The following is a 21826-nucleotide window of genomic DNA, read 5'->3' as shown; positions in this document are numbered from 1 at the left end:
GGTGGAAACATAGACTGGTCTAGCCCTGATGGAAAACTGTGTGGAGGACCTTAAAAGACTAAAAACGGATCTGCCATAGGACCTAGCAATTCCACTCCTATGTATCTACCCAAAGAACACAAAAACACTAGTTTGAAAGGAAACCTGCACTCCTATGTGTATAGCAGCACTATTTACAATAGCCAAGATATGGAAACATACTAAATGCCTCAAAAGAGATGAGTGAATCAGAAGATGTGGTATATATACACAATAGAATACTACTCAGTGATCAAAAAAGGTAAAGTTGTACAATTTGTGGAAATGTGGATAGGAGGAATTATGCTAAATGAAGTGAGTCAGATGGGGAAAGATAAATATTAGATGATTTCACTTACAGTGCAATGTGGAGAAACCATGTAAAGGCTTAGACAAAGACAACCTGAAAGCTGATCATAGATCTGAGGCATCCTGGACAGGCAGAGGAAGGGAAGTGGGAAAAGGAGGGCTGAAATGGAGGGATTCGTGGGGGAAGAGCGAGTGGTGTTTGGATGCTAGAAAAACTACAGTGAACACACCTGAGGGGAGAAATCGTATACTGCCTCCAAATTAACAAAGATGTAAGAAAAAGTACTTCACTGAAAAACACATAAAAAATTAAAAAATAAGATTATTTGCACTGTTCAGTATATCTTGAACATTTTAAAAGAGCAATTACCAGGAAATATAATTTATATGAATACATCTGACAAACCAGGAATACTGTACTTCAAAGAAAAGAGTAAATGGCTATGAGTTGGCGGTACGAACCATTTGTCATTGTCTTACTTGTGTAAGGAACTCTGTGCAACATAAAAAAAAAATATTTCCAGTACGAGACTCCATAAAATATTGGATTGTTTTAAGTAATAATAAGAGTTTCTTTGATTCCTTTTGTGATTAACAGTTCCCAACAAATAACAGAAGAAAAATGAAGAAGGGGGAGGAATCAACTTGAACCCATAAAAGTAATCCTTGGTCTATTTTTTATTAAAAAAAAAAAAGGAATTGTGAAAGGCCTCTTACCCCTCCAGAATGTTACACTTCTCCACGCATTCCTTGCCACGGCTGACGTTCCGGCAGGACAAGCAGTCTTTGGGTTCTGGGCCCCAGCAGCCCTCTGAGGAGCATAAAGGATCACACACGTGGCCCATGGTTTCTGAGAAGACAGAGTGAGCTGCAGGTCAGTCATGAAACAGTGAACAAGGAGGCAACACCCATAAATGTGTGCTGGGCTCTCTGTGACATTGACTTGCATAGACATGCTAGGACCAGAACACAATGACACAGTTGACTTCCTGAGGCCAACTACAAGTCCCTTTTTATCACCAGGATAGGGTTTTGCTGATGAAAGTCATAACTGATGGTGACATGCCAGGTGCTAAATGCCATGCCAATAACTTTACATATAGAACTTCATTTAGTTCTTTCAATATATCTTGAACATTTTGAAAGAGTAATTACCAGGAAATATAATTTATGTGAATTAGAATTAATTACTCCAGTTCATGGACAAGGAAGCCAAAGCTTAATGATATTAAATAAATGGACCAAGGTCTCAAAGTTATCAGATCAGCACTGGAACTCAGATCTTCTTCTGCTGGCAGTCAGGGTCCCAGAACAAGGTGAAGGTGCATTTCTGGCTTTAGGAGTCGACTGTGGCCCTAAAAATCATAACTGAAAATGTCACTGGGACATGTTCATACATTTGTGTGTGTGTGTATGTGTACACACACGCACACCTGTGTGCACATATGTGTAGCTTCTTAGAGGCAGAAACGAGTAGAGAGGAAGCTATCACTAAAATGTAAAATAATTAATATTAAATTTAGTTTTTTAAATCACCAATAATTCTAGATTAAACTTCAAGGTGAATTCATCCTATGAAATGAGTGATCTGGAAGAAGTTCTGATAAACCTCACATGATAACTTCACAATAAGGAATATACAGATTTCTATTTTTTTTTTTTTTTTTTTTTCAGAAAAGGAAAAAGTAATTTAAATGTTTGGGAATGGCCTCTGAGTGTCCAAATCCAAATAAAAGGCCCATTGGGCCATCTCCACAAACAAATCAAAGCCATACTTACTGCAGTCACTTTCATCTCTGTTTTTTATAATTTTGTATTTTTGACTTGAGGTCCCAAATAGTTTTTTCCAGTTTATTGTGTTTGTATAGCACAAGTTTCGGTTTCCTGAAACAATCACATCTCCATCACTAATCTCCTTGAGGGAGCGTAATCCCAAGGACGATATGTTCAGGCCGACAACTGCAAGTGAAAACTGACCACTAAATTGGAGAGAAAAAAAAATTGGGAAAAATTATAAAGACATATATCACCAAAAACTTTTCTTTTGTTTTTTAGGACCACTTAAGATTTACTCAATCTGTCTTCCACTTATTGTTAAGTCATATTATGGAAGATTATATATTGCAACTTTTAAAATTGACAGTGGTTTTGGAAGGTCTTCCTGGAAAAATCCAGTTCATTGTTCATTTAGCTCTTTAGCACTAATGGCTGAATAAATGTCTTTTTTTTTTTTTTTTGGTGGGACCCTCGCCGGCGGCCAGGGAATGAACGAACCGGCGCTGCGGACAGCCTCGCAGCCCAGCGCTCAACCACTGCACCACCAGGGGAATCCCCTGAATAAATGTCTTAATGTCATTATTTTATTTTGCTTGGTGGAAACACGTTCATTTTTCTCCACCTACCCAACCATCCATCCATACGCCTATCCATTTACCTAACCACCCACTTACCAAACTATCCATCCATTCATCCATCAATCCATATATATTCACTCATTCATCATTCCACTCATTACTCACACATCCCCTCCACACATCCATCCTTCCATTTGTTGAACAAACATTTGAGGCATTATGTGACAAATTTTATGTTGGTTAAAGATATGTTTCCTGTCTCTGGAGACAATTACATGAGAGAAAATTTTAAGCCAGCACAGGAGAATGGTGCTAATGGGCACCAGAGAGGCAAAGAGCAGAGGTCTCTAAGCAACGCTGGGGAGGGATGTTTGGGAAGGCATGGGATCTTGGAAGAGGTGATAGCTATGAAGCCCTTGGAAGCAGGAGTTATATGTTTTTTTTCACCACCCAAAACTTAGAATTCTACAAGGATCAATGTGTGTATATCAAGTGACTGGATGAAAGGTATTCAGAGTAAAGGGAGGGAAGTGCTGATCCATCTGGAGGACCAGCTGGGTGCTGATATGATGAGCTCTGAAAGTCAGAAGCTGGGGCAGAATTGGGGAGGTAAGAGAAATGAGAGGGTGTCTGGCAGGGTGGAAAGGTCAGAGCACAGAAGATTGTACTCCTTGTGGAGAAATTTGGGATGCTTGTAAAAGAGGAAAACCCCAGGAAAGAGATTTGCATTTTTAGGAGGCTCACTGGCCATCCATAAGGATACCCACAGTGAGGATGGACACCAGTGGGAATGGGCTAGTTGAGAGAGTGCTGAATGAAGAGACTGAAATTAAGACTGCAATGAGATGACAGATGTTTAAAACAGAATATGGAGACTCCTTGTTTTTCCTTCTATTCTTACCATTCCTATTTCTCTCATCCCACAATCTTCCTCCTGAGAAAAATTGAGGGGCCTTGTGAAGAATATTTGCACTACTATTGTAAGAATTCTCTCCCAACATGTGCCCAAGAGAACTAGATAATGGGGACAAACTGTGTCTGTCTGCAGGGCAGGGCTGGCTTTGGTGGGTCATACCCTAGAACCAGGGGTTACTTTATATCTATGGCCTGAGCATCACTGGAAAAGAAACAAATAATTCTCATTTTATTTGAATCCCTAAAACTAATCCCACTGGATACCATACCAGTGACCTAAGAAAACTGATCTATGGATCTTGGACACAGAAGCATCCTGACAATTAGGAGCAAATGTGCTTTTCTAGGAAGCAATGAGAGCTGTATGTCTAGTATTAGAACAATATATACTTTATATGTGCTGCATTGAGATTTTATTTAATACCACACAATAAAGTCCTTTAAGGGGTCAATTATGGGAAACAGTTCTATTTCCAAGGCAAGCTTGACAAACAGATTCCCAAATTCCTCCCCACCACAGCACATTGCTCTTATTACATTAATGGTGTTCATGTGCATGTATGTACTTCACTGTTAAACTTGAAAAGTGGAAATCCAGAGACAACATGTAATGTTCAACAGTGGCTCAGATCCCCCACCACCCTCAAGTCATGATGTGCTGATAAGGATGTCTGTCACCTCAATGCTCTTCTCATCAAAAATGCATAATCTAAATCAAACTGTGAGAAAAGAACAACCATTCTACAAAACGCCTGAGCAGCACTTTTCAAAAGTGTCAAGACCATGAAAGATAAGAAGAGACACAGGAACTCTATACAGATTGCAAGGGCCCAAGGAGATATGCCATTAACTGCAGTGTGGGGTTCACCAGAACAAAATAAAGGCATATGGAAAAACTGTAGTTTAGTTAACAGCATTGCCCCCTTGTGAACTTCAACATTTTGATACTTGTCTCAAACTTATGTTGATGTTAACTCTGCGGGAAATGATCATTGTTAATTTTTCATTTTCAGACTTGTATCAAGTTCCTGGAAGATGTTAACCTTAGGAGAAGTTTCCATTGTTGATTTCTTCATTTTGATAATATGTTATGCTTATGTAAGATGTTAACATTAGGGGAAGCTGGGTGAAGGATATATATCAACTTTCTGTACTATCTTTGGAACACTTCCATAAGTCTAATTTCAAACTCTCTGTATATTTTATTTCAAAATAAAAAATAATCTATAGGTTTTGATGAAGGGAAACTTACTGTTGCTTTGTTCTGCCACGTATGATTTCCAGATTCTCAAAAGTGTTTAGGTCAGTCCTGTTTTCTGGCCAGGCCTGAATCAGTAGAAACCCTACAACACAAATGGAAAGCTCAAAACACACACCACCTGGACATTTCTTTTGTATGAGACACTATTATAGGACTCTCAAGAGACTAAATAGAAGCAGAAAGTGTGAAGATTTATCAACTACTTTTTATCATCATCAACACGTGTGTACACACACGTGTAGATGCCAGCTAAGGCACATTAGACAGTGTGCATCCTGTCTCTCCCTGGCATCCCCATCTCTTGCTGTGCCTCCCCAATGCCCATCCAATGGGCTGTCACATGGTGCTGCAGTCAGAGTGTTGTCGGCTCCACCTCTGATGACTTTGAACTGGATCCTGTTCTCAATGACAGTGGGCCATGTACTGAGCCAATACATTCATGAAGTTTGCATATTTCTTTATTTAAATCTTCCAAACAAAATAAATCCTCAAAAAAACCCCATGTTTCGCTCTAATTATCCCTTCTTAGGAGGGAAGAACATATTGCTCTGATGACAGACAGAGCCCAGGACCTGCAGTGACTAAGCAGCATGTGAGGTTCGGTCCACAAGGCTTGAGAGCCTGTGCTCCTTCTGCCCAGGAGGGTCCCAGCCACTAGGACAGGGGCTTGGGCCAGGGAGACAAGGGATAAACATGTTCATGTGAGCTCATAAATGACCGAGTCTTTCCTTAAAAGAGTCCAGCCCTCTCATGCATGCAGAGTAAATATGCTCCCCATTGAAGCCCAGCACATACCTGTGATTTCTTTTACTGTTTTCAGAATATTCAGTTCCTTTGGATCTAAAGGAAGAGTACGTGTGAAAGAGTCGCTGAAACAAGAAATTATGGTTACTGATTAGCAATCTCTACCAGTGAACAAAGCAGATTCTCTTTCTCTACACAAGGAACTTAATCTGTTACTTACCCCCTAAATGCTACTGGCAGGATATGAAGATCTCCACTGATTGTGGTGCAGTTTCTGAAGTGTTTAATATTTGTGGCATTTATGGAAAGTGTGTCTTTAAATTCACCAATTCCTATTCCATTACAAACTGTAAAATAAGGGACATGTTTATTCTATTCACATTCGTTGGATAAAGAATAGCTAGGAACAACAATATAAGAAAATTCAAAAAAAGAAAGAAAGAAAAAATAACTAGGGTTCCTTAGGCAGAGGGTAGGAGGAAGGGAATTCTAGCCATGAGAACCAATACTGCCATGCTGTCATTCAGTCATTCAACAACCATGGATTGGGGCCTAATAGGTACTGGGAAGTTAGCAGGCTTGGGGTTGTACAGGTTAGAGGAGAGGCTGTCACTGTCACTGCCTTCCCTGGACGCATGCTCTCTTCCTCATTATTTCCCACTTGGACCATAGCGTCCAGTTGCTCTTAACTTCTCCAACTTCCTTTCCTTTCTCTGCAGTAGCACAATGCACCTACTGCTGTCAGGCAGCTTCTGTGCATAACTCTGACAGTGCCCTCTGAAGCGCTTCTTCTCTAGTCTCCCTTGCCCTAACCTGGTATGTGGCTTCGTTGTCTATATTACAGAAGCAATATGCAGAGCTTTTCTTTTTTAGCAAGAGTGTATTTTAAAAGTATTGAACACACAGAATAAAGATGATAGACCAAAATGACGAGCAATTTCACTATGAGTGTTCAACATTTTAGAAACATTCCTTCCATCTATCCTCTATGGTGAGCATGTGGTTAGTTTTTGTTTTTTCATTTATTATGCTGTGAACATTTGTCCTATCATTAAAACTCTTCACAAATAATTTAATGGCTGTCTGATATTACATCATAGGGAATACTATAATGTTTTTTATCACACAGTTAAACTGCTCTTCTTCTGCTGTGTTTACTTGATGTGTGTCTGATTGCTACATCAGTCTCAAATGCCCTTTTCCACACTCTGAACCTGTTTTGGAATTTATATTTACTCTTGAGTTTCTACCTCAAATGCCATTTCCACCCTACAGCCCATTTATCCTTGAGAACTCACAGCACAATTCTTGGTACCCATCTTCAGGCTTTATCTTTATTTTGACATACAATTACTAAAAATCTCCCTTCAGGATGGGTCCTTTCTGCTCCTCTGGGAAACAGCCAAGCCAGTTATCCTCCAGCTCCCTCTGGACTCTGCTGTTCTAGGAATTCCATGTCAGTGGCACAGAGACTTCAAATCTGGCTGTGAACCCATCCTGCTAGCTATGGAGAGTCTCCAGGTTTGACCTGTGCTGGGTCCAACCCATTATGGGTTGGGAACTCATTGGCCAGGTTTCTTTAGGCCTCTAAGGATCTGGCTGATGATAGAGAAGGAGGTGACTCCAGCAAGAAAGCCCTGGGGCAGATACCTGCTGTTTAATAACAGGTCTGGAGGATTCTATGTGTCAGAGAACATTCATTCTTGCTCAGCTTGTGTGTGAAGGGAGGGTTATTTTAAGCCCTAAATTTAGAGATAAATTGTATATTCACTCATAGACACATCAGATTTGGCATTTATCAAGCATTTGTTTTCCTGGCACTTCCTCCTTGCCCAGTATCTCTTGTCCTATATCTCAAGGATCTGTTTGGGCCACTGCTCTGAGCATATGAATTAGGGGTGTGCAGAAAAACAGGCCATGATGATTACAAGATAATCAAAATGTGTGTTGAATACAAAATTAAATCTCTGAGTTTATTGATCCCTGCTAGTAATCTCCCTTCAGTGGCTTAACTCTTCTCTTTCTACTTCCTCTGTGCCTGGCCCCCTCTGATCCCCCCACCCATACATTCCTATTTTCATTTTTCCAGGTCTCCTCTGCCAGGTTGTTTCCTGAAGCTGAGGACACTCGCCTCTCAGAGCCTGACTCACCTGCTCTCAGGGGTCATGAGGTGGGGAGGACACAGACCCACCTACATGGACTTCACCTCCACTCTACCACCCTGGCTGCTGGGCCTGGGCAAGTCCTTCAGACTCACTGTGACTCAGTTTCCTGCTCTGTAAAATGGGGATCATATCAGTACAGACTTCCCAAAGGGACTGAGAGGATATGACAACATGGACTTGAAGGATGTCTGGCTGTGAGACGGGTGCACAGAATGTCTATTTGGAGCAGAGGGGAAATTATTTCAGTTGATATCACAGGGAAGGTGGCATTTGAAGTGGTAATTCAAGGTCAGAAGCTGTTCATTGAGTTGAGAGTTACAACAGTTACAACATAGTAGGGTAGCACCTTTTGAGTAGAATGGCTGGAATATAGGCTATGCCAAAGGGACAGGGGAGCCAGGTAGAAAGACTTCCGCCAGCTACGGGTGAGATGATTTGGACATGGGAGTCAATAATGGCAGGAGTGGATTACAACAGACTGAGTAAAAAAGGATTTCATGAACTTACATGGTACAAAATATTTTTTTAAAAGAATGTCAGCTAACAATTATAGAAAAAAATGGCAGACATGGGAAATGACTCATAACCACCAAGAAATGTGACAGAAACAACTTTTAGCAAACTCATATTTGTCATCATCAGTAATGGGATGTGCCACCTGGTGTGATGCAGTGAGAAAGCACTCACATGGTTTATGCAATGCTCCTGCCCAAACGCTTTATTGAACACAACCTCAGGAAAAGCAGTTGGCAAAGCCAGACTAGGAAACAGACATTCTGCAAAACACTTGGCTTGGATTCTCCACAACATCTGGTCACGTAAGAGAAAAGCAAACAAGTGGAGATGGCCTGAGAAGTGGCCCTTGGTGAAGAGTATGGGGACCGGGTGACAGCATGGTGGCAGCACGTCTAAATAAAAAACATGAGCCTAGGTGGATGAGCAGCTGGAAATGATACATGGGAATAGTGGGGTGAAGTCTGAATTAAACTGAGTTCTAGAAAGTGGGGCTGAGTTGATGTTAACATTCCAAGTATGAACCTGTCTTAGTTATTAGAGAATGCCCTGTCTGTAGGAAAGCATTAAGACATGGCTAGGGGTGAAGTGTTCTGATATCTTTAACTGTGACATGTTTCAGAAAAACATATAGGCAAACACACACATATACATGTAGATGTTATACGGAATTACATTAATTGGAATTACAATATTTTGGAATATATATTGGAATTACAATAATCCTGACTGATCAGAAAATGTATGTAAATGAAACAGAATGACTAATGTTTACAATTTAAAATGAAAGTGACCACTATTTTGCAAAGATATTGATAAACAGACACAGGCAAGGATTGAGACAGACCTAATTGCACTGAGAGGCCAAACCCCAAAACTAAAAGGTGGCTCTGATAATATACCTACACAGCCATTTAAATATGAGATGAAATAGGCCAATCTATAATCCTCTGGACTCTATGCCTGTGGAGTCTTTGAAGCTTTCTCCAGATTTTGGCATCTGCTGCCAGAGGCTCTGCCTGGAGAAGTAGCACCTCCCTCCTCACCCTGCAAGAAACATTCTACACGCAGAGCATAGCTCTTAGGCTGGTCTCTTAAACCTTGTTTTAGTAGTTCATGTCTCCCCCCACCACCCCTTTTGTACTGCCAACCGAATTGTATTGTATGCTTATATTATTATAATATGGATTTCCTCCCACAAATTATATTGTCATTATATGTGATTGGCTTGAATTATAAGTGAAACCTCTGCAGCCAGGTGGAAGTTATCATGCTGATGTCTCAACCACATAATGCTTATTACAGTATATAAATGCAGACATGGAACAAAAACAATGTGGCAAAACATGAAAATCTGCAGCTTTGGGGCCTCCCCAGTGGCCTAAGGGTTAAGTCTCATTGCTATCACCACTATGGCCTGAGTTCAATCCCTGGCCAGGGAGCTAACACACATGGCTCAGCAGACCTCTCTTGTCTCACCTGCTGCTCCCCTCAGCATTGTATTTCAGTCCATCTGCCTGTTCTGTTCCCTACTCTGTCTCCAGTGAATCCTCTCACCCCTGCACCCCTAGCCTACATCCCAGTTCTTCTATGCAAAAAGAAATAAAATCTTTAAAAAGATAAAGAAAAGCTGCTACATTTTTTTTTATTTATACACAGAAGAACTGGGGTATTGCCAGAGGGGTGGGGGGTGAGAGATTCACCAGAGACAGAGTAAGGAGCAGAACACAGTGGATTTACTAAAATACACTGCTGAGGGGAGCAGCAGGCAAAACAAGTAAGATTTGTGTGCCATGTGGCTCAGCAACCTGGCTGGGGATCAAACTCATGCTGCAGTGGCTGCCGATAGCTTGATAGTGCTGACACTAAACCCCTGTGCCACCAGGGAGGCCCCCAGAAAAGCTGCAATATTTACATGAAAGCAACATAGGAGTTTATGACACTCTTCTTGCAACATTTATGGGTATTTGAAAATCTTCAAAATAAAAGGTAAAAGATAAGTAGGGATAAATTAGGCTTGAGCACACTCCAAGATCAGGGCACAGCACAAAGGAAGAACCAGACTTCTAGGCCTGAAGACATTAGCGCAGACCTGCAGCAACCACCCAGCTCCCCCACAGGTAAAAGCCTGGTCCTGCACCTGAGCATGCTTCCTACCTTTGCGACAAGGCCCATCACACTTTTTACACTTCCGGACGCCATCCTCCTCCACTTCATAGCTGTCGGAGCTGCAGGCTCGGACACAGGAGCCGTGGTCTGTCACCACGTAGTTCCCTGGGGCAGAGACATGAAAGGGAGGTGATGACAGTGGTACCAGGTGCTGGGGCCACACACAAACGCCTGTGTCGCCCACGGAGGACTGATGAAAAGGCCCAGGTCCTCTGGTTTTATTACTTCAATGACAAAGATGACAGGTTGCAAACAGAAAAGGAGTCGCGCTCAAGAGTTCTAATAGCTTTTCAGACCCTAAAGTGGGAAATAAAGATATTTCATCACAGACAGGGAATGAATGTGCTGGGAGAAATCATTGTGCATGGACACAGTTTAAACATCTCTTGAAAGCTCTTTTTTTTTTTTTTTTCTTTTCTGTAGGTTGAACGCTCACAGATTAGATCTGTGTCACAATTGTGGCAATTTTTCTTTATCATAACTTGTCATTTACCTTCAACGGCTTATTATTCTATTTGTGAGTCATTTTCTCTGTACAGAATATAAACTTTTCATGTCTATATATCTCATAAATGTTCTTTAAATTTCTTTAAGTTAATCTCCCTTCCTAGAAATCAAGATTGCTTTCCAAAGGTTTTTGACTAGACAACTGTACATTCTATTAGAAAATAATTTATGTCAGCATTTTCTGAAACACCATGGCCACCAGTAGAATGTGAACTCAAATAAGCAAAAACTAAGGCCAAATTATTCAAAGTCAGACAACTTTCTCTACAATTCTCCTAAGAGACACTTTTGCCAGAATTTTGAGAAGGCCAGTCTTTCAGCACACTCTTCAATTAAGTGTCCCAAATACCTGTTTGTTCTAACAGCTAAACAGAAAAATGCCCAATGGCCAGGGGGCTATGCCTGGACCCCAGTTCCAGGTGTGGTTCCTGTCCTAGCATTGAGACATGGCAGCAACAGGGCGCACAGAGAAGCGGCTGGATAGATTAGCTCCTCTCCTGTGCACCCAGTCCTGCCCTGCTACCTGTCTGACAAGGAGGCAGACACAGCGACTCAAAGCAGACCAGAGACCAGGGGATTTACTGATCCTTAAAAAGGAAAACAGGAAATGGAGGCCTGATTGTTGGAAGGGCTTTGCAGTGAGGGACTCACGGGGACATTTCTTCACACAGGTGGCACCAAAGCTGTACTTCCCCTCCGGGTTGACATCCATCTGGTAAGTGGTGGGGTTGTAGAGCATGAGCGGGGGGCAGGTGTCCTTGCAAGTGGCTTCATCCCGGAACTTCCGGCAGACCTGTCACAGAGGATACACACTGGGCAAGCTGGGCAAGGATGCTCAGTGTTTTGATTCTGTTCAGAAAGCTTGGGTGACACTTCTTAATGTCCAGGTGCTTGAACAGAGTAGAAAAATCTAGCAATATGAAAGGGGGACCTCTCCCTTTAAAGCGTGGTTTTTCTTAAATATGCTGTCTCAGCCATGATAAGCTATGGATTATGATTAGAGAAAAATAGATCACTTTAATAATTTACAAAATGACAAAGGGGTTCACACTGTAGGGTGTCAACTATGGAATGAAATTATTATTATTTATTTTTAATTTGTGCCCCTACCACAACCCTCCCCACCTTAAGCTCAGAATCCTATGTCCAATATTTGTTTTTATTGTTTTCACTTATTTTGTTACACATAATTCTTTTAAGACTCCTCTGTTCTGTTGAACATGGTTGCATTTCAATCTTTTTATGGCTATATAATACTCCATGGTGTGCATATACTACATCTTCTTCATCCAATTGTCTGCTGAGAGACATTTTAAGTTTCTTCCATGTCCTAGCTATTGCAAATAATGCTGCTGGGAACACTATGGAACATAAGGGTTTTTTGTTTCATATTCTGTGGATACATGGCCAAGAATAGGATTGTTATTGCTGGGTCATGCAGTATTTCCATTTTCAGTGTAAGGAAAATCAGATTGCTTTCCAAAATGGTTGTATCAATTTACATTTTAAAACTCAATTTACATTTCCTTTATTTAAAAAAAAAAAAAAAAAAAAAAAAAAACCTTGAGGCTAGATTTTAGAATTTATTGCCAGACCACAAAGAAACTTGATGAGGAATGGTGCCATGACCATAGGACAGACCAAATACAGGGGTGGCCTTGATCAAATGTCATCTCTCCCCTCAGGCTATGCAGTAGAACAAGTCCAGACCAACCCAGTCAAATTCCTTGGGGCTGGTCAGCTTCTAGAATTAAAAATCTTCCCCTTCCTGAAACCAGAGTCTTTTGGCATCCACCTTAGGTGGGCCTCCCTGTCTTGTGCCCTTGGGTATCTCCTCTTGCTAGTACTGACATTAGGACTCATTTCCCAGCCTGGCATCTCCAGGACCTCCAAGAGTATCACAATTCAGGTGCCACCCTCAGTCACTGGGGCTCCATGAGGTAGAATCACTGTCACTGGTATAATGAGGCTTTGGTCAGAGCCTTCTACAGTCACAGGGACAAAGAAATGCCTGAGTGGGGTTGCAGGAGGCTTCTGAGCTGTGGTGGAGACAGCAGAGGGAGTAGGGTCAGAAGATCTGAATGCAGCCCCAGCCATGCATTGGTCACGTGATTTGGATGGGTCTTAAACATCTCTCTCTATATTTTAGGGACCCTTACGGTGTCAACTCCTTAGGTTGGTACTGAGAAACAGGTGAAACAATAAATAGCTTTACAATGCTGCTGCTGCCAGCCACAATAAACATTTAAGGACAAATAACACATATTTGGCCTTTATTCTCATGGCACACCCAGGGGCTGGGTCAGACACCACATGCATTGTGTCATTTAGATCACTCAGTAGAGAAGTACTTTATGATCTGCCATTGTCAGACAAGGAAATCTAGGTAGAAAGGTCAGATAATTTGCCCAAGGTCATAAAGTATGTGATGAATGCAGGATTATGAAAGAAGCTTTGTCATCTGGCAAAGAGCAACCTTTGCATCTGCTACTACAAATGCTACTTGACACGTTTCTCCCAGGCCGTTCTTTATACCCTGGGCTGGAGAAGCCCCAGGGGTTGGGCTGTGGGCAGTGCTGGCATGGAGGGCTGCAGGCTCACTTACCAGGCAGTCGCTCTCTCGGGGCCCGGTGCAGCCAGCGGCACACTGGTTGTGGCAGCAGTCGCTGGGGGACTTGCCGCGGCAGCGCCCAGAGCACTGCTGGGCACAGATGATTTTGGTCACTGAAAAGAAGCACAGATGGCTGTGAGCTGAGGAGCCAGGGAGGAGGCAAGATCACTTCCCAGGGACCTTAGAGCACTTGCAAACAGTGCTTGAAAAACTGAACAAGAGAATGGATTTCACGATTACATGGCTTGTTAAAATTCCCAAACATTCACATGTTGTCAAACTAAATTAGATTACATCCATTCTTTTCTTGTACCTTTACCTCCCCCCCATTTGTTTTTAATCACATACTTAGGCAAACCAACCAGATTTAGTCTAGACTTTTAGACCTGGAAATAATTAGATACTTGTTAAAACGGTGCTGCTGGTGAAAAGCTCCTGCCAGGAATTAGTGCTAAGAAGATGTAAACCATGTCATCATTAAAATGAAGGGCTTACATGTCCCTAGATGCCAGGCCATCTATGCTCCTGGAGCAGGATTCCTACAGAAAAACGAACCTGAAAAACGTTGCTCATGCTTCTATGGACGTGGTGCCAACGAAGAGGGGAGGAAGGGAGAGAAAAGAGGAAGTGTAGGGATTCAGGTAACCGACAAGTTTCCCGTTGCCAGGGAAATCTGTCCAACACATTCACAGAAAGTGAATGGTACCCATGTTCTGGCTTTCACTTATTGCTGACAGGCCAAAGTACCCGAATAGTTCACACTGGAATAACACACACAGTGAATTTGAGGACAATTGCTCATGCAAGCTCTGGCTCTAAAATCAAGTGTGCTTTTTGAAGTCTTCAAAGGGAAAACAAAAACAACCATGTAAGTACAAGAGGAGGGGGCACCTGGAGTTTTGCTCCTGACTTACGTTTCTGGCAGTTCTCCTTTCCTGAGCCCCAGCAGCTTCCATTGGGGCAGCTGGGATCACACTTCTGGCCTAAAAATTAAAAGCAATAGTTAATTCATATCTCGGAGAAGGAAAACAAATAATAGAAAACTGATGACACCTTCCCAAGCCCTGAGCAAAGGAAATTCTAGAAACAAGGAATAGTTTTCAAAGTTCTTATTTTCTGTTTGACTCGTTGGTTTATAAGATGATTAAAAGACTTTCTTAAGAAAAATAAGATAAGTCATGTAACATTTTTTAGTTGCAGAAACAGAGGCAGAGAGAAATTATCAACTTATCACTGGTCGTGATAACTGGGATTTAAGTAAACTCAAGGGTGTAGGTTTCAAATTTGCTTAGGTCTGGAGAAGTTTCCAGTGTCTCCACAGCCAGGTTATGGTGCATAATCTGGTGGGATGGTGCCCATTCTCATATGCCATCTTGAGTGACTGGGAGGGTCAGTCATCCCAGGGAGCTGATGGGCATAAATAAAAATTCCCAGACTCCAAGCAAGAGAGCTTGGAGTCCAAATGTTGCACAAGGTTGAAATGTTTCCAATGTGTATTGTATCATTTTGTGGGTTACCCAAAATGTAAGTCATTAATTTTTAAGCTACTGTCTAGAAATATTTGCAACTGATTAATGTTTTGCAGCTTCTATAAATAATCATTTAAAATTACGGCTACAAAGTTTTTTAATCTCATTGGCTGTGCATTTATCAGCATTGAGAAAAATGAAGACCAAAGCATTATATGTATATATAGAGAACAGGCTGACCACCATATTTGTTAAGAAGGGATCAGAGCATAGATATTTTTGAATATGAAGACACAGTAACTAAAGGGAATTGATGTGTGTGCCAAAGTCTCCAGCAGTCAGGAAGAATTTAATCTCTGGGAGAATCTAGATTTCAAACAGAGGAGCTAAAGATTGCCAAGTGGTTGTTGAACCAGGACACCATTCAATATTACTTATTATTTTTACAAATGTCTCCAGAGGAGAATGGTGTAATGTAATTCTGGTTCTCTGTAAAATAATGGAAAATGGTGAAGCCAAACCCCAAATGGATGAGTGGAGTTACATTTGGGAGGGTAGGGAGAAAGAGGGCAAAGAAAGAGAAAAGAAATAATATATAAAATGTTCCAAGTGATTGTACATCATGTCATTTTTACTTTTTACCCTCTACTTCCCCATATTTTCCACATTAAATACTCATCATAAAAGAAAAATACTCTTCCAACATTTGCCAACCAATTAATTCAAGCTCAACTTATAATTCTGTTCTTAACCCTCTGTGACAAAAAAAGAAATGCAGGGGCCTCACTGGTGGTGCAGGTTGTTGAGCACAGTGCTGTGAAGCTGTCGGTAGCTTCTGCAGTGTGGGTTCAACCCCGGCCAGCTGGGGAGATACCCACATGGCATGGCAGACCTCTCCTGTCTCGCCCGCTGCTCCCCTCAGCAGTGTGTTTCAGTCAGTCTGTCTGTTCTGTACCCAGCTCTGTCCAGATCTGGTGAATCCTCTCACACTCCCACACATCTGGCCTGTACCCTGATTCTTGTATAAATAAATAAATCTTTAAAAAATGTTATGACAAATCTTCTGTGCCTTTATATATTTTTCTACCTAATATGATTTTTAATAACAAGGCTGTCCTATAATTTAATCAACCAACCTCTTATTTTTAGATATATTCTATTTCTAAATTCATTGTAAGAAGACTGCAAGGAATATTCTTGTACACAAGCATTTTTCTACAACTCTTAAGACTTCATTCACTTTTTAAATTTTTTTCTTATTATTCCTAGACATCAAATTCATGTGTCAGAGGTTTGCATGTTTTAAAGCTTCAATACCTATTACCAAAATTCTCTCCCTGACCAGGTTTTATTAATTTATGTTTCTACAAACAGAATGAGAATTTTTTTTTCTTCACCTCTCTGCTGATTTATGTATTTAAAAATCAAGGGCAAAAATTATGTTTAGCAAAGGCAAAAATTATGTTTCTTTATTTCAACTTCTTTATTATAGTATCAAACAACATTTTGCTTCATTTCTTGAGTGAGTGTGTGTAAAGAAGAGGCGGGCTAAAGTTCTTGGCCTACTTTTTTTTTTTTTAATTGGGAGGTTCACCTTGTTCTTAGGAGTTCTAAGAGTACTTTAACCACATTAGCAAGAATATTAACCTTTTCAAGGCAATCAGATATTGCACAATATCTGATTGCACAATTTTCCTAACTCATCATTAACTTTTTTTCATATAGCAATTTTCTTTTATGCTATCTGAATTTGTTTTTTCTTCAACTTGATATTACAAATATTTTATATTCACCTTTTTTCTAGCAGTTACATATATATCAACATTTTATTATATGTAAAATATGTATTTGGAATTTTATATTGTATATGAAGTGGTGATGAACTTTCAGGTAAACCTACCCATTCAAACTTCAAATTCCATGTGACTTCAAAAATAACAATGATGGGACACTTTGGTAACCCTTCTGCATTTCTTGAATCCATTGCCATAAAACACTTAAATCACCTTTCAAAATTTTTTGGGCAAAAATTGAACGAGACAAGTTCTCAGAAGGCCTCTATAAGACCTGAAAGACACTAGGTGGGGGCAGTGTTTCTTCCACAGGAGAAAGATGGGTTTCTGAACTGTTATTAGTCAGGGAACTAACAGGGAAAACACAGGTGGAGGTGAATGATAATTTCTAATTTCCAGTATTACCAATGGAGTAGCCCAGTTTGTTTTAAAAAATCCTTTGTAGTTCTGTCACTTTGATTTTTTTCTTAGTAATTAAGTCATTCCAAAAACAATTTATTGAATACAGGATTCTTCCTTTATTTGCTTTAAACATCATTTCCTTATGAACATTTGATTTAGTCAGGCTTATTCTTATTGTCTCATTCTTAAATGTCTCTCATATATATATTATATATATAAAGTACAGTAATATACATACATATATATATATATAATGAAAAAAGTCAGTCACAAAGGACAATTACCATACAATTCCACTCACATGAAGCCCCTGAGAAGACAAATTCATACACACAGATAGTAGATGGTGGGTGCCAGGGGCTAGGGGGAGGACAGCAGTGCGTGGTTGCTTAATGAGTAAGGATTGCAGTTGGGATCATGAAAAGTGCTGGAGATGGATGTGAATGTATTTAATACCACTGAATTGAATTTAATACCACAGAAAAGAGGAAAATGATGGTGCTGGTTTCTTATTTAAAAGAACTGAATGACCCAGGACATCAGGAAGGATTTGCTGACTAGAACTGGGACATTGTAAGCATGCGTCTTGGTTTCCTTCAAGGACAGACCAAGAGGCTTCCTGGCAGGCATGCCCTGCATGGCTGCTTTCCTGATGTACAGCGGGGACTAGGTTGTTAGCACCAGGGGCAACATGGACAAACTGCACCCAGTTTTGTTATCTCAGGAGGAAGAGCCAGTTCAATGCTCCCGGAGGGCCTGGCGCCAGTTTGAGTCCTGGCAGTCTGTCAGAAGCACACAACCCTTGTCCAGTCTCCCCCAGCGGGCTGGAAAAGCCAAGTCAGGACTGATGGCCACACGGTGCTCAGCTGTCTTGGGGGCTCTGTCCTGCCTGCAAGGGTGCTAACAGTCACTATGAAAGACACACTTCCCTGTCTTAGAGAATCTTTTTCTAGGGGCAGATAATTCATTTGCTACCATTTTATATTAGATTAATGGGACTTGACCTTTGATCTGACTTCTCTCACCTCCACCCTACACTCCCTGACTCTGGCCCACTCAGGAGCTGGGACAGGGGACACTGGGTAGCACTTACAATTGCCTGGGTTGTTCTGAAAGTCCATTGACATGTTGCTCAGAAAATCTTTGTCAACAATGTCCTGCCACTGCACAGAATCCAGGTTGCACAGGGCAGGGTTGTTGCTGAATCGCACGGCGCCTTGTAGGATTTCTGCATGAAAAAGGAAGCTCAGTGAGCAAATCTTCAACTCTAAAATCTCACGATGTCTGTGTGCATTTCTTTACATCTTACATTCTGTTAGAAGTGCAGTAGATTTCCCATAAAGCTTCAATGGCAGCAGGTGGAAAGTGAACTGATAACACTGATGTGGGGGAGGTAGGATTTTCCCCTGAAGTGTGTCTTTGAGCAAGAATGATCAGATGTAGACATATGAGAAGGAAGAAGATGAAGCCTGTCAGTGGCACAGCATGAAGAGAAAGTGCACAGTGGGTTGTTGATTCTGGAGAGGCTGACCAGTTGGATTGGACAGACATGAATGACAACAGGAAGGGGCTAATGTTACAGGAAGAGCAGGTGACTGAGTGACAGGAAAAGGCAATGAGGAAGCCAGGAGAATGTCATGGGAGAAAGGGTGTGAGAATGGGGTGAACAAGAAAAAGGCATGTGTGACACAGACATGCAATGGATACCAGAAATGTAAAGGATGTAAAGGACAATGTAGCTGTTTCAAAGGAAGAACGAGAAGGGCATGAAAAATCAAGAATGATATGAGAAATCCAAGTCTGAGCACAAAGAGTGTCACCTCAATGACATTAAACATAAACATTGACTGAATGGTTTATGTGCACAAAACACTGTACCAAGGGCTTCGGATCTACAAAGATGATTTGCTTTGCTGGCTTCTCTCGAGGAACTGATGACCTCCTGCCCCCAGAAGACCACAAGACAGGGAAGGATTGGGTACATGCTAACTGGTTTGTACATGTGGTCTTGGTTGACCCCTACCATGGTCAAATGACCATGTGATGCAAGCAGAGGCATAAATGAGGCCCAGCACCCCCACAGGTAGGGGTGGGCACAGTACACACAGTACAGCACAGAAAACAGGGTTCGCCCTGGAAAGGCAGTGAGGCTGTGAGAAAAATGACATTTCCCATAGCACACTGGGGGAGGAGAGGAGGGTGCTGTGGGGATGAAGGCACAGCAGAGACAGTTGAGTGGTTTCTTCAGAGGATGGCACAGAACACAGGGGTCAGGGGAAGGAGGTTGGGAAGTTGATAAAGGCCCAATTGTGGAGTTTCAGATGTAAAGTCTGACAGTCGTGTGGAAAGGTTCTCTCGGGAGGGGCTGATGTCAAGTGGGCGAGACTCTGTGAGAACTCAGGATGAGAAAGACAGAAAAGTGACATCAAGGCTGCAACAATGAAAACAACAGGACCTGGTGTCCAGAAAGAGAGTGTAAGATGGGAGTCAGGGTCGGGGGTCTGCCTGATCACCCACAATCAGCAACAGTAAAATAAGAAGGGGATGCATGGGTGCTGGGGTTCCGGTGGCCCTGCCTGGTACTGAGAAGACAAAGAATTGGGGGACAGTCATTCTTTGACTTTTACTTTCAACATTTAATGACTGTTCCCTTTGTAGAAGCACTGAGTTAATTATTAACAATGGTATTGAATTTATATTAAATGACTATTTAATAACATTAAGTGATCTGGATTTATACAACTTCAATACCAATAACAGAAATGACAGCAACAGCAGAAATAGCTCCTAAGTGCTTTGTCTGTAGTAATTGACTTAATTTCTCAGCAACCCTGGGAAGGGTTGCTGTTGTCACCCACAGTTTTGAAGATGAGGAAACTGAGCTGCACTGAACATGCAGCAGAAGCTGGCTGGTCAGATGTGGAGCCCTCAAGTCCTAGCCATGTCTGCTTGTCACCAGAGACACTGTGAGGCGAGACGGACTGATGGGGTGTGGGGAGCACATGGACAGGCTATTCCACGGGATGAAAGGATGTGCCCTCAGTGCCAGCAGAAACACAGAGCAACCTCCATAGAGCTCCGAGCAAGGAAGAGGTGGGTGGGAATTTTTAAGGCAGTTTTATAGCATGGAAAACTAGGAGCCAAACCAGAGGGTGGTGCAGTTTGTTCCATGAGGCTTTGACACATCATTCCAACCCAGCACTTAAGCCTCTGGGCCCCCACGGCTCCTGGGAAGTCTCTGTTGCACCTTCTCTTCCAGACCCTTCCCAGTGGATCTCCCATCAGAAGTGCATGGTACAGGGATGGCAAGGACTCAGGGGCAGAGGTTGGGTGGCCATCTGGTGTTTTCACTCATTTGGGATCTAAGGAAGATTACTTGGCACCATCTCTTTATTTGAAAAATGCAGAGAGTAATGCTCTGAAGGAAGGCATGGGCATTAGATGAAGTTACTGATTTAACATGCCTGGCACCACAGCTGCCACAGAGCAAGACACCACACACAGTTACTGTGAGCTTCTATTTCTATCAGCATCCATCCCCTCTCATCTCACAGGACCCTCACTTGAGTCCCACTCACAGGAACTCCAGCTTCTCCCATAATGCCTTTATTCCCTATCTCTAACAGAAACTGGGCTTTCTATCCAATAGCATCTCTTCTGAAACTCTCTCAAATACGAGTTGATTGTTACTATATATCCCTTATATCTGAGGTTCATGTAATGAATGAGATTGACACAGAAAGTCTCTCTTCCAGACTAGGTCATCTGGTCATACTTTTTCCCAGAACCTTTACCATTTCTTACTATCTCTCTCTTTCTCACTAACATGGAAGAACTGGTACTGACACAAATCTTCCCTTCCCATCCTCTCATTTATTATCTTGGGAATTCACCTGCTGCATCTTGAATGCAATATGCTTGTATTTGATGAGAAAAGTCTCTGGGCAAATGAAGAGGAGTGACAGGTTCCCTGAGTGTCATCTGAGTAGCTCTCAGCACTCAGTCCCTGTGTCTGGCCTCACCCTGTAGATTGCGCAGCGGCAGCTCCCTCAGCCCCGTCCTGTTCTCTCCGTAGTTGGATAAGACTGACAAGGCGTGGGTGTGTTCATACAGCACGTTTCCCCTGATGATCTGCAGGTTTTCCAGAGGGATCTTCTCTACTGTGTTGAGGGCGATGAGCACATAGCCAGCCACTTCCTGAATGGTCTAGGGGGATGAAACTCAGATGTAATTTTTCTCGAAAATGGGTCTGGGTGATCAGGACACCAAACTGAACTGTGCACATCAGTGACTGACACATGTGAAACACAGAGGTGACTGCAGGTGGGAAAGTGGGAAGTGACAGGCTTTATGATGATTCCTGCTGTTCTGCCTACCCATCTACGGCAATGATGAAGGGTGACGTGCATTACTGAGGAATGCTGTGACTTGAATTTGACTTGGTGTTCAACACATTCAGATGAAAGTGGAGATGTTTTATTAATTTATTCTATGTTGGTCTTGCATGCATTCTCCTTTCCAAAAGAAAAAGAAAAGCAAAAGGAAGAAAGACCCCTGTAGAAGGCTAGTACAATCCAAAATTCAACCACCAGCAAA

At 41.8% G+C, this 21826-nt stretch overlaps 1 protein-coding gene across 2 annotated transcripts in view; it reads right to left on the bottom strand.

Moving 5' to 3' along the window:
- EGFR (epidermal growth factor receptor) overlaps nt 1-21826 on the bottom strand; it is a 198736-nt gene that overhangs the window by 52545 nt on the left and 124365 nt on the right. For both annotated transcript variants that reach the window (XM_037493498.2, XM_037493503.2), the window contains exons 3-13: nt 21253-21436; nt 18324-18458; nt 14481-14549; nt 13561-13679; nt 11607-11748; nt 10437-10553; nt 5822-5948; nt 5653-5726; nt 4849-4939; nt 2107-2306; nt 1045-1177 (exon numbers count right to left, since the gene is read on the bottom strand). In XM_037493498.2, the coding sequence (XP_037349395.2) occupies nt 1045-1177; nt 2107-2306; nt 4849-4939; nt 5653-5726; nt 5822-5948; nt 10437-10553; nt 11607-11748; nt 13561-13679; nt 14481-14549; nt 18324-18458; nt 21253-21436 (1391 nt within the window). The remainder of the gene's footprint in view (nt 1-1044; nt 1178-2106; nt 2307-4848; nt 4940-5652; nt 5727-5821; nt 5949-10436; nt 10554-11606; nt 11749-13560; nt 13680-14480; nt 14550-18323; nt 18459-21252; nt 21437-21826) is intronic.

This window comes from Talpa occidentalis, unplaced genomic scaffold (assembly GCF_014898055.3).
Source record: "Talpa occidentalis isolate TD23 unplaced genomic scaffold, MPIMG_talOcc4v2.1 talOcc4.10, whole genome shotgun sequence".
Classification (NCBI taxonomy): Eukaryota; Metazoa; Chordata; class Mammalia; order Eulipotyphla; family Talpidae; genus Talpa; species Talpa occidentalis.
The sequence above is the reverse complement of the archived record's forward strand: the minus strand, read 5'-3'. Positions and strand labels throughout refer to the sequence as shown.